The sequence below is a fragment of the Oncorhynchus keta genome, unplaced genomic scaffold (genome assembly GCF_023373465.1).
Source record: "Oncorhynchus keta strain PuntledgeMale-10-30-2019 unplaced genomic scaffold, Oket_V2 Un_contig_3880_pilon_pilon, whole genome shotgun sequence".
In the NCBI taxonomy this organism is placed as follows: domain Eukaryota; kingdom Metazoa; phylum Chordata; class Actinopteri; order Salmoniformes; family Salmonidae; genus Oncorhynchus; species Oncorhynchus keta.
In genome coordinates, this window is record NW_026287483.1 from 15,001 (window position 1) to 28,752 (window position 13,752).

General features: G+C 46.6%; 1 protein-coding gene across 8 annotated transcripts in view; it reads right to left on the bottom strand.

Moving 5' to 3' along the window:
• LOC118380261 (M-phase inducer phosphatase 2-like) overlaps window positions 1–12,099 on the bottom strand; it is a 20,012-nt gene extending 7,913 nt beyond the window's left edge. For 7 of the 8 annotated variants that reach the window (XM_052508808.1, XM_052508810.1, XM_052508811.1 and 4 more), the window contains exons 1-8: window positions 11,585–12,098; window positions 11,005–11,090; window positions 10,532–10,583; window positions 7,696–7,737; window positions 7,224–7,548; window positions 6,911–7,096; window positions 4,082–4,264; window positions 754–915 (exon numbers count right to left, since the gene is read on the bottom strand). In XM_052508808.1, the coding sequence (XP_052364768.1) occupies window positions 754–915; window positions 4,082–4,264; window positions 6,911–7,096; window positions 7,224–7,548; window positions 7,696–7,737; window positions 10,532–10,583; window positions 11,005–11,090; window positions 11,585–11,790 (1,242 nt within the window). In that variant the 5' untranslated portion in view covers window positions 11,791–12,098. Of the gene's footprint in view, window positions 1–753; window positions 916–4,081; window positions 4,265–6,910; window positions 7,097–7,223; window positions 7,549–7,695; window positions 7,738–10,531; window positions 10,584–11,004; window positions 11,091–11,584 lie in introns of all 8 variants that reach the window. The other variant, XM_052508809.1, reaches the window with a different exon arrangement.
• Between the last annotated feature and the right edge of the window lie 1,653 nt (window positions 12,100–13,752).

Here is a 13,752-nt window from a genome sequence, read left to right on the forward strand (position 1 = left end):
TATCGTGGTAAAGAAATGAAAGGGTGACTGTTCCTCACCAACTCAGGTAAAGGGACAGAACAAGGTATCGTGGTAAAGAAATGAAAGGGTGACTGTTCCTCACCATCTCAGGTAAAGGGACAGAACAAGGTATCGTGGTAAAGAAATGAAAGGGTGACTGTTCCTCACCATCTCAGGTAAAGGGACAGAACAAGGTATCGTGGTAAAGAAATGAAAGGGTGACTGTTCCTCACCAACTCAGGTAAAGGGACAGAACAAGGTATCGTGGTAAAGAAATGAAAGGGTGACTGTTCCTCACCATCTCAGGTAAAGGGACAGAACAAGGTATCGTGGTAAAGAAATGAAAGGGTGACTGTTCCTCACCAACTCAGGTAAAGGGACAGAACAAGGTATCGTGGTAAAGAAATGAAAGGGTGACTGTTCCTCACCAACTCAGGTAAAGGGACAGAACAAGGTATCGTGGTAAAGAAATTAAAGGGTGACTGTTCCTCACCATCTCAGGTAAAGGGACAGAACAAGGTATCGTGGTAAAGAAATTAAAGGGTGACTGGTCCTCACCAACTCAGGTAAAGGGACAGAACAAGGTATCGTGGTAAAGAAATGAAAGGGTGACTGTTCCTCACCATCTCAGGTAAAGGGACAGAACAAGGTATCGTGGTAAAGAAATGAAAGGGTGACTGGTCCTCACCATCTCAGGTAAAGGGACAGAACAAGGTATCGTGGTAAAGAAATGAAAGGGTGACTGTTCCTCACCATCTCAGGAGTGATGTATTTGAGGTCCTGGTGTTTTCCCTCCACGGTAGACAGGGCGAAGGATTTGGTGAAATCGCCAATTAGCTCCTTGTCCAGCAGCTTCTCAATCTCTGTGTGGTTACAGAATGATTTGGAACGTTGTATGTGGCGCTCAGAACAGACCTGGATGGAGCGAGAGAGAAAGAAAGAAAGAAAGAAAGCGAGAGAGAGGGCAATTTCAGGGGCTCATGTAGAATTAACAGCCGGAGTTTGTACAGAGCTTTCAGATTGTGTTCACACCCCTAGACATTGTCCAGTTTGACTGTATTCACACCCCTAGACATTGTCCAGTTTGATTGTATTCACACCCCTAGACATTGTCCAGTTTGATTGTGTTCACACCCCTAGACATTGTCCAGTTTGACTGTATTCACACCCCTAGACATTGTCCAGTTTGATTGTATTCACACCCCTAGACATTGTCCAGTTTGATTGTATTCACACCCCTAGACATTGTCCAGTTTGACTGTATTCACACCCCTAGACATTGTCCAGTTTGATTGTATTCACACCCCTAGACATTGTCCAGTTTGATTGTATTCACACCCCTAGACATTGTCCAGTTTGATTGTATTCACACCCCTAGACATTGTCCAGTTTGACTGTATTCACACCCCTAGACATTGTCCAGTTTGACTGTATTCACACCCCTAGACATTGTCCAGTTTGATTATACAAGGTGTGGAAAGCGTTCCACAGGGATGCTGGCCCATGTTGACTCTACAAGGTGTCTAAAGCGTTCCACAGGGATGCTGGCCCATGTTGACTCTACAAGGTGTCTAAAGTGTTCCACAGAGATGCTGGGCCATGTTGACTCTACAAGGTGTTGAAAGAGTTCCACAGGGATGCTGGCCCATGTTGACTCTACATGGTGTTGAAAGCGTTCCACAGGGATGCTGGCCCATGTTGACTCTACAAGGTGTCTAAAGTGTTCCACAGAGATGCTGGGCCATGTTGACTCTACAAGGTGTCTGAAAGCGTTCCACAGAGATGCTGACCCATGTTGACTCTACAAGGTGTGGAAAGTGTTCCACAGGGATGTTGGCCCATGTTGACTCTACATGGTGTTGAAAGCGTTCCACAGGGATGCTGGTCCATGTTGACTCTACAAGGTGTTGAAGGCGTTCCACAGGGATGCTGACCCATGTTGACTCTACAAGGTGTTGAAAGCGTTCCACAGGGATGCTGGCCCATGTTGACTCTACAAGGTGTCTAAAGCGTACCAGAGCAGTATTGGTTGCTGAGGTCTGGGGAGGACGAGGTTGGCTGGGGCAGTTGGGTAGCGTTTACCAGAGCAGTATTGGTTGCTGAGGTCTGGGGAGGACGAGGTTGGCTGGGGCAGTTGGGTAGCGTTTACCAGAGCAGTATTGGTTGCTGAGGTCTGGGGAGGACGAGGTTGGCTGGGGCAGTTGGGTAGCGTTTACCAGAGCAGTATTGGTTGCTGAGCTCTGGGGAGGACGAGGTTGGCTGGGGCAGTTGGGTAGCGTTTACCAGAGCAGTATTGTTTGTGTTTGGTTAGTGTGGTGTTCCGGGGTCTTAGGTGGTCATGACCCTCCTACTCTGTCTGACGAATTCTCTCTTTGCTCATTTTCCTTAATAAGATATCAGTGGGCGAAGCCGGGTGGGTCATCAGCCAACTGGGACACACCTGGGCTCGGGTGTGTCCCGGCGATAAATACAGCGAGGAGACTCTCCACACAGACAAACTGTTGTTTTTGGTTGTGGCATTTTGGTAATTATTTGTGTTCATTTGTTTTGGCACCTCTCAACACCCTTCATTATCACCATCTATGTATACATCCCCACACACACACACACACACACACACACACGTTACTTGGATAGAGTTGACTTTAATAAATATGTTTGTTATTTCTGTGTTGTCTCCCCCTTTGTTACGAGCCGGTTCATAACACAAGCATACCCATAACATGATGCAGCCACCATGCTTGAAAACATGGAAAGTGGTAAACAACAATGTGTTGTATTGAATTTGCCCCAAAACATAACTTTTTGTCCTGAACACAAAGTGTTATTTGAGTCGCAACATTTTTTTGCAGTATTACTTTAGTGCCTTGTTGCAAATCAGGATGCATGTTTTAGAGAAAAATAAATAAACATGTATTGTGTACAGGCTTCCTACTTTTTACTGTGAATTAGGTTAGTATTGTGGAGTAACTACAATATTGTTGATCCATCCTCAGTTCTCCCATCACAGCCATTAAACTCTATTTTAAAGTTGCCATTTCCCCCCCTCCCGGTGAAATGAGGCCATTTCCCCCTCCCGGTGAAATGAGGCCATTTCCCCCTCCCGGTGAAATGAGGCCATTTCCCCCCTCCCGGTGAAATGAGGCCATTTCCCCCTCCCGGTGAAATGAGGCCATTTCCCCCCTCCCGGTGAAATGAGGCCATTTCCCCCCTCCCGGTGAAATGAGGCCATTTCCCCCCTCCCGGTGAAATGAGGCCATTTCCCCCCTCCCGGTGAAATGAGGCCATTTCCCCCCTCCCGGTGAAATGAGGCCATTTCCCCCCTCCCGGTGAAATGAGGCCATTTCCCCCTCCCGGTGAAATGAGGCCATTTCCCCCCTCCCGGTGAAATGAGGCCATTTCCCCCCTCCCGGTGAAATGAGGCCATTTCCCCCTCCCGGTGAAATGAGGCCATTTCCCCCCTCCCGGTGAAATGAGGCCATTTCCCCCTCCCGGTGAAATGAGGCCATTTCCCCCTCCCGGTGAAATGAGGCCATTTCCCCCCTCCCGGTGAAACGAGGCCATTTCCCCCCCTCCCGGTGAAACGAGGCCATTTCCCCCTCCCGGTGAAATGAGGCCATTTCCCCCTCCCGGTGAAATGAGGCCATTTCCCCCCCTCCCGGTGAAACGAGGCCATTTCCCCCCCTCCCGGTGAAACGAGGCCAGGAAGTACCAGGACCAGTTGACTAGGGGGTGGAGACAATGAGCAGGAAGTACCAGGACCAGTTGACTAGGGGGTGGAGACAATGAGCAGGAAGTACCAGGACCAGTTGACTAGGGGGTGGAGACATTAAGCAGGAAGTACCAGGACCAGTTGACTAAGGGGTGGAGACATTACGCAGGAAGTACCAGGACCAGTTGACTAAGGGGTGGAGACATTACGCAGGAAGTACCAGGACCAGTTGACTAGGGGGTGAAGACATTAAGCAGGAAGTACCAGGACCAGTTGACTAGGGGGTGGAGACAATGAGCAGGAAGTACCAGGACCAGTTGACTAGGGGGTGAAGACATTAAGCAGGAAGTACTATGAGAAGGTACGTACCATCTTGCTGGGAGAGCTGTCGTCCTGGTCCATGGTGGTGCCATGAGTTTCCGCCAGGCTGCGTCGTCTCTTCACTCTGACCGGCGTGTTCTCGTCCTGGGGGCGCTTCAGAGGTGTGCGGTTCGCCTGGCTGGGCATGGAGGGCGAGCGGAATAGACCCCGAGGCCGACAACGAACCACCGGCTGAGGACAAAGACGAAGTTAGTTTGATGCTACCGTGAACAATTAGCACGGACTGTGCTGATAGTGTAGTTGTTCCTACTGAACACCGGACAGTGTTGCACTGGATAAGAGCCACCCAGAATCCAGTAACTACCAAGTGATTCCATACATTGAAAATTTGTTTCGTGGAGTTTGCCCTCTCACCCCCTGTATTAGTGTACTGACACAACTGTAAAAAAAAGGGTCAGGTGTCAACGGGTCACGTGTCAACCACTCTCTGGGGAATCCTTGTTATGTAGCCGACTGCCACAGCAGTGGAGATGAGTAACCACTCTCTGGGGAATCCTTGATGAGTAACCACTCTCTGGGGAATCCTTGTGATGTAGCCGACTGCCACAGCAGTGGAGATGAGTAACCACTCTCTGGGGAATCCTTGATGAGTAACCACTCTCTGGGGAATCCTTGTGATGTAGCCGACTGCCACAGCAGTGGAGATGAATAACCACTCTCTGGGGAATCCTTGATGAGTAACCACTCTCTGGGGAATCCTTGCTACGGACAAACGGCACGTTACGCCCTTATTCACAGACGAGGGGGCTTTCAGCAGGGAAGTGAAGACAGAAATACACAAAGTAAAACAACCTGCAAATGTCTGATGGCAGACGGCGTCACGAAACGTATTTATTTGAGTTTGAGGTGGCCCCCACCACTATAGCCACAGCAGTAGCTGGACCGCAGACCCAACACATCCCTGGTTCAACAGACTGGTGCTGCAGATGGACCAACACAGACTGGTGCTGCAGATGGACCAACACATCCCTGGTTCAACAGAGAATGGTGCTGCAGATGGACCAACACATCCCTGGTTCAACACAGAATGGTGCTGCAGATGGATCAACACAGACTGGTGCTGCAGATGGACCAACACATCCCTGGTTCAACAGACTGGTGCTGCAGATGGACCAACACATCCCTGGTTCAACAGACTGGTGCTGCAGATGGACCAACACATCCCTGGTTCAACAGACTGGTGCTGCAGATGGACCAACACATCCCTGGTTCAACAGACTGGTGCTGCAGATGGACCAACACATCCCTGGTTCAACAGACTGGTGCTGCAGATGGACCAACACATCCCTGGTTCAACAGACTGGTGCTGCAGATGGACCAACACATCCCTGGTTCAACACAGACTGGTGCTGCAGATGGATCAACACAGACTGGTGTTGCAGATGGACCAACACATCCCTGGTTCAACAGACTGGTGCTGCAGATGGACCAACACATCCCTGGTTCAACAGACTGGTGCTGCAGATGGACCAACACATCCCTGGTTCAACAGACTGGTGCTGCAGATGGACAAACACATCCCTGGTTCAACAGACTGGTGCTGCAGATGGACCAACACATCCCTGGTTCAACAGACTGGTGCTGCAGATGGACAAACACATCCCTGGTTCAACAGACTGGTGCTGCAGCTGTAGAAACGGTCCTCCAAAGTCCTTCAAGCTTCAAACTTCAAGGATCAGGCTACATACCTCCACACGCTTGGCTTGTCACTTTCTCTTCTCAAACCAGATCCGGTCACTGAACTACAGTAACGGACGCTCCAGATCCGGTCACTGAACTACAGTAACGGGCGCTCCAGATCCAGTCACTGAACTACAGTAACGGGCGCTCCAGATCCGGTCACTGAACTACAGTAACGGGCGCTCCAGATCCAGTCACTGAACTACAGTAACGGGCGCTCCAGATCCGGTCACTGAACTACAGTAACGGGCGCTCCAGATCCGGTCACTGAACTACAGTAACGGGCGCTCCAGATCCAGTCACTGAACTACAGTAACGGGCGCTCCAGATCCGGTCACTGAACTACAGTAACGGGCGCTCCAGATCCGGTCACTGAACTACAGTAACGGGCGCTCCAGATCCAGTCACTGAACTACAGTAACGGGCGCTCCAGATCCGGTCACTGAACTACAGTAACTGGGTAACGGGCTCCAGATCCAGTCACTGAACTACAGTAACGGGCGCTCCAGATCCAGTCACTGAACTACAGTAACGGGCGCTCCAGATCCAGTGACTGAACTACAGTAACGGGCGCTCCAGATCCGGTCACTGAACTACAGTAACGGGCGCTCCAGATCCGGTCACTGAACTACAGTAACGGGCGCTCCAGATCCAGTCACTGAACTACAGTAACGGGCGCTCCAGATCCAGTCACTGAACTACAGTAACGGGCGCTCCAGATCCGGTCACTGAACTACAGTAACGGGCGCTCCAGATCCAGTCACTGAACTACAGTAACGGGCGCTCCAGATCCAGTCACTGAACTACAGTAACGGGCGCTCCAGATCCAGTCACTGAACTACAGTAACGGGCGCTCCAGATCCGGTCACTGAACTACAGTAACGGGCGCTCCAGATCCGGTCACTGAACTACAGTAACGGGCGCTCCAGATCCGGTCACTGAACTACAGTAACGGGCGCTCCAGATCCGGTCACTGAACTACAGTAACGGGAATTTCTGGTTTGGAATTTCTGGAATTTCTGTATTTTGGGGTAAACTTCCTTTAAAAATTACTAAAAAGTCAAATGACTGCCTGTCTTTCTTTGAAGAAATCAGAACCAGACTAAAACCAGACATCTGGTGGCCAAACATCCATACCGAGTCATCTCCTGGCGTGGTGCGGTCCCTCACAAGCGGAGCGGTCAGCAGGCTGGACATCCCCATGGGCATGTCACACTCCTCCTCACAGTCATCCAGAACGTCAAGGAAACCGTCATCGTCAAGGGAGCAGCGATGCGGGAAGGTGGGTCTTCTGTCATCCAATGAGCGTTGGGACGGAGATAGCTACAGGAAGAAAAGCAGGAGCAACGGAAGGGTTAACTTTGATGTCGTCTGAACATCAGCACAACCGCTGTCACATATTGATGACGTGGGAGTGTCAGAGTGTGTGTGTGTGTGTGTCCGTGCTAACCACCACGAGCGCTGGGCCAAAATCCTTGGGCCAGGGGGCAAAGTCCTTGTTCTCCTCCTCTCCTTCACTATGGAAGGACCTCATACGGCAGGGTGACATGGGCTTGGTGGGCTTCTTAAACTCAAAGCTTTCCTGGTTCTCCTTGTTTCCCTGTCCACCGTGACCGCTGTGCCCAGAGGAGGTGGCTGTATCCTGGGCTGAACCGTGCCGTCCAAAGGCCCCATGGCGCTGCTGACTCTGGCTCCCGGGGACCAGACCTTTCAGAGCCGGGCTGAAGTCCAGCAGCTGCAGAGGCAGAGAGTTGATTCTTCGGATTGGCATGTTTCTGTAAGTGGGGAAAGAGGATCAACACCGTCAGTAAACACAGATGAGCCAGTCACTAAATCAAAATGGAGAATATGGATCATGAACATTGAAAAGAGGAAACGATATTAAAAAGCTATTCATTGAGCACCAGGGACTAAGCACTTACTCATTGACAACTCTTCCAGACTGGAGAACGGCCTTCTCAAACCTGCCAGAGACAAACATTTACATACAGCGACACACCAATTTATTGAGATCCCTGCCCTACACAGCGAAAAGGACCCAGGAAGCCTTCGCCACTAACCAGGCCAGAAGAGGTCTGCAACTAAATGACCTTCTCGGGACAGGCCTCTACTGAAGAAGAGGACAGAGAGGGGCAAGAGGCGGTCTCTCCTTAATCACTGTACAACAGAGCAGAGCCTGTATGCTAAATAACCAGTGAGGGGAAGAGATGAGAGTACACAGACAGAAAGAGACAAGAGGAGAACGACAGGGGGGGAGGGCTGCTAATAAGTGACTAGTTTCAGGAAAGCTAGAAGTATAATCGCACGTCACTACCTCACTGGAGAGGTATTTGAACCTCTTCGACATGTTTATCAAACATTTTGTATTTTGAAATGCCTTCTGGTACATGTGAACTTTCATGTGCCCCTTAATAAAACACTTCTATTCCATCTGTAAACACAAATAAAATTGTTAAATTATGAGTGTAGCTACAGAAAAAGACATGAAACTTCCCGCTAACACATGATTGGCTGAGATAATTGATGGGCTGGACACTGTCGGGAGAGGAGTTTGGATTCGTCTGCCATGTAGCATAACCTGAGATGCTCAGTATGTGTAGGTAATGCTTTCTACCACAGCTTTTTTATTTTATTTTTTATAAACATAACTTTAGCCTTTGAGAACTACAAAAATTGTGCTACTTTTTTTCTACAGCATTGATGCCCTGAATTTGGCAGTCGCCCTCGACAGATCAGAAGGAAAAAGTGATGGGCTACTTTCTGCACAGGCCATGTCAGTGTGAACCAGTGACTTGACACAACGCAGCCAAACAAGATGTAGCTACAAACAGAACAGAGTTAAAATGGTTCTAGTCTGCTGTGACTCATTCATTATTGTCAGGAAGTCATTTTCATTGCAAGTTAAAGCATACAGTTACCTAGCTAGCGAATGTTAGCTTACTGGCTCTCTAGCTAGCATTACTTGTATGATCTGTGTAGTAATATTAGTCAAATCCGAAAACCATTTTCATTGAAAAACAAGAATAAAAGTGCCGTAGAATTAGCTACTACGCAAATAACCACTTCACCAAACCGTTTACACCTTCTGTGTCCTGTGTGACAAATAAACAGATTTGATATAGTGTGTGTTTACCAGAGACTAATGTGAGGAACATGACCTGCACCAAAGTCAGATTCGGATCAAGGCCAAAGACTAGATAGTGTATTTTTACCTGGAGTTTTCCCCTTATTGTAGGCTACTACTTTCCCCACTTTTAACCATTAAACATTTGGTTGTTTACTACACTACTCACTCTGTTTAGCACATGGCCTCACAGGTTAGCCCCACCCATCTCTTTAAGGGTTAAGACGGTAGAAATAATGCTGAATGGGGGTAGACAAAGAACAGCTCTCCAGTAGTAGTATCCAAACATTCAAAGGCCATTTTCTAAAAAGTGACGTTACAAGTTTATCAACTTTCAAAGCAGAATTACTTTCCCATTACTCCTCTGAAGCCCACTGCTATGAGATGATGCCTTCCACAATAATTCATTAACATTTTAGAAACTGTATAACACTTCTATAAGAAAAAAAAGTCAGGTATAAATATCCATCCGTAACACCACTAGAACTGTTTGCTTCTATATCCGAGCAAGGGGAGTGGTGCATCTGACTAATCATGGGTTCAACATCTCCCATGAGCCCATCCTTCTACTAGGGTGATAAATGACTTAGGACTGACATCCCAGTAGTGTTCAACATCTCCCATGAGCCCATCCTTCTACTAGGGTGATAAATGACTTAGGACTGACATCCCAGTAGTGTTCAACATCTCCCATGAGCCCATCCTTCTACTAGGGTGATAAATGACTTAGGACTGACATCCCAGTAGTGTTCAACATCTCCCATGAGCCCATCCTTCTACTAGGGTGATAAATGACTTAGGACTGACATCCCAGTAGTGTTCAACATCTCCCATGAGCCCATCCTTCTACTAGGGTGATAAATGACTTAGGACTGACATCCCAGTAGTGTTCAACATCTCCCATGAGCCCATCCTTCTACTAGGGTGATAAATGACTTAGGACTGACATCCCAGTAGTGTTCAACATCTCCCATGAGCCCATCCTTCTACTAGGGTGATAAATGACTTAGGACTGACATCCCAGTAGTGTTCAACATCTCCCATGAGCCCATCCTTCTACTAGGGTGATAAATGACTTAGGACTGACATCCCAGTAGTGTTCAACATCTCCCATGAGCCCATCCTTCTACTAGGGTGATAAATGACTTAGGACTGACATCCCAGTAGTGTTCAACATCTCCCATGAGCCCATCCTTCTACTAGGGTGATAAATGAATAGGACTGACATCCCAGTAGTGTTCAACATCTCCCATGAGCCCATCCTTCTACTAGGGTGATAAATGACTTAGGACTGACATCCCAGTAGTGTTCAACATCTCCCATGAGCCCATCCTTCTACTAGGGTGATAAATAATAATGACTTAGGACTGACATCCCAGTGGTTTTCAACATCTCCAATGAGCCCATCCTTCTACTAGGGAAAGTTCTATAGTATAAGAACATCTTGTCTGTTAATCTGCTTTATGAAAATGAATGAATCTTCACAAACGCCTAATCCCAGAACACAGCTGAGCAGATGACACTATCCGTGTTCCATTGGGATGAGGAAGAGGAGGGATAGTACAGAGGAAGGGAGGGTAAGCATTGCTGAAAAAGAGAGATAGATAGGGACAGACAAGAGGAATCTTGCTTACGTCTCCTCAACGTGGATGGGGTCCATGGGGCTGGGGGAATCCATACCAAGACCTGGAGGAAGATGGAGAAACGTCTCAGCAGGTCATCTGATCGTAAACAGTTGACTAGTTCAAATCAGAACACATTTACCCCACAGGTTTACACGGCGACACATAATAGATAATATTTAGTCATGTACATTTTGGCCTTTTTCCTGCCCTGTTAATAACTAAAAAAATCGGTATCATGTATTGTCCTGTACTGGTAAAAAAAGTAAAATATCCTACACATTTATTCAAGGTGGTCAAACTGCACAAGTGAAAAGAGCATAATTATAAAACGGGACATGACCAAATATAAAGGCCTATAGGGCTACACACCTGGCAAAATTATATTTGACCTTTTAAAATAGCATGCCAAGTTCCTATTGCCAGCATTTGATTGACACTTACTGCGATGAACCATTTGCAGCAGTCTTATGATGTTGTCTTACCTGCATCAGAGGAGCAGTCAGAGGCGACGGAAGGAATCTTCAGAAGGGGAACACGTTGTTTCCGCTTTGGAGTATCACACGGTTGGCTGTAAAGGAACGGGTTACATAATCACTTAACTTTTCTAACACCCAGCCAAACTAGCAATTACCAAGTTGGATTCAGACGTGTTTGACCTCGATGCACTTCACTTTACACCTGGTAAATACTGTAGTTAGTAAGGAATCATAAAGATTACGTTTCTACAGATTATATATATATATATATATCTTTGTTGACAGGAAGCGTTTTTTTGCGGTGAAACCGCCTGTATGGTGGTGGGGTTACTTTCTGTCGCAAACCACCAGAACAATGCAAACACACCGGCTCCCGATGTAATGTCACAAATGTAGTTATCCTGCAGCTTTCACAAATCGAAATCAAATGTATTTATGAAGCATTTCGTACATCAGCTGATATCTCAAAGTGCTGTACAGAAACTCAGCCTAAAACCCCCCAAACAGCAAGCAATGCAGGTGTAGAAGAAGCACGGTGAGCTGAAAACAACATAGCATAGCAACATACACTGTATTACACTCTTACCTCCCAAGTCCAGCTAGATTGTTCATGTTTAGGGCCAGATTAGTGACGGGAGACAGTAGACGTGTGGGTCCAGGAGAGAAGAGGTTGATGCAAGGCGAGGTCATCACCGTGTCCGACATGGAGGAAAGGCCCGGGACTCTGTCGGGTCTGCTGGTCAAGCGACTGGTGACTGGACCGAAATCTTTAGTAACGTTTTCCAAATCCATCCTTACAAGGTAAATCCAATGATAAGTTCCTTGAATGGAAATCAATTTAGATGCCTGTTTAGAAAGGCCAAAATATCGGTGAATTATACACAGGCCGAAAAATCTAGCTAACTAACCAAATTAGGAAACTTTGTAGAATGAGTACTAAAGACAAAACAACCATGGCAAGCTGTTTGCAGACCCCGTCTTGGGAAAAACCTAAACTTAAAACAACATATTGTCCTAATAAAAGTACATATTTTATATTCTGTCAGAGAGCTGTGTACTCTCCCTGACGAGGCACCACTCAAGCTCTGAGGAAGTAAATGCAGCTGACTGTATTTACGTTCAAAAAAGAAGCTCACAAGCTCCCAATGCTTTCGGCCAATCAGAGACGACGTTACATCATAGCCCGTCCAATCAGAGACGACGTTACATCCTTGCACGTGCAAATCAGAGACGTCGTTACATCCTTGCACGTCCAATCAGAGACGTCGTTACATCCTTGCACGTACAATCAGAGGCGTTTTCCTTTCTGCGAGGTTGTCTGGCAGGAACATCGCTAGTGCTATTCGGGATCATTGGGACGTTCATACAATAACCTTAACCCCTTACCCTATAACATCAATCATAACCTTAACCCCTTACCCTAACATCAATCATAACCTTAACCCTTACCCTATAACATCAATCATAACCTTAACCCCTTACCCTAACATCAATCATAACCTTAACCCCTTACCCTAACATCAATCATAACCTTAACCCTTACCCTAACATCAATCATAACCTTAACCCCTTACCCTAACATCAATCATAACCTTAACCCCTTACCCTAACATCAATCATAACCTTAACCCCTTACCCTATAACATCAATCATAACCTTAACCCCTTACCCTAACATCAATCATAACCTTAACCCCTTACCCTATAACATCAATCATAACCTTAACCCCTTACCCTAACATCAATCATAACCTTAACCCCTTACCCTAACATCAATCATAACCTTAACCCCTTACCCTAACATCAATCATAACCTTAACCCCTTACCCTAACATCAATCATAACCTTAACCCCTTACCCTATAACATCAATCATAACCTTAACCCCTTACCCTAACATCAATCATAACCTTAACCCCTTACCCTATAACATCAATCATAACCTTAACCCCTTACCCTAACATCAATCATAACCTTAACCCCTTACCCTAACATCAATCATAACCTTAACCCCTTACCCTATAACATCAATCATAACCTTAACCCTTACCCTAACATCAATCATAACCTTAACCCCTTACCCTAACATCAATCATAACCTTAACCCCTTACCCTAACATCAATCATAACCTTAACCCCTTACCCTAACATCAATCATAACCTTAACCCCTTACCCTAACATCAATCATAACCTTAACCCCTTACCCTAACATCAATCATAACCTTAACCCCTTACCCTAACATCAATCATAACCTTAACCCTTACCCTAACATCAATCATAACCTTAACCCCTTACCCTAACATCAATCATAACCTTAACCCCTTACCCTAACATCAATCATAACCTTAACCCCTTACCCTATAACATCAATCATAACCTTTAACCCCTTACCCTATAACATCAATCATAACCTTAACCCTTACCCTAACATCAATCATAACCTTAACCCCTTACCCTAACATCAATCATAACCTTAACCCCTTACCCTAACATCAATCATAACCTTAACCCTTACCCTACCCCTTACCCTAACATCAATCATAACCTTAACCCCTTACCCTAACATCAATCATAACCTTAAATCCCCTTACCCTAACATCAATCATAACCTTAACCCCTTACCCTAACATCAATCATAACCTTAACCCCTTACCCTAACATCAATCATAACCTTAACCCCTTACCCTAACATCAATCATAACCTTAACCCCTTACCCTAACATCAATCATAACCTTAACCCTTACCCTAACATC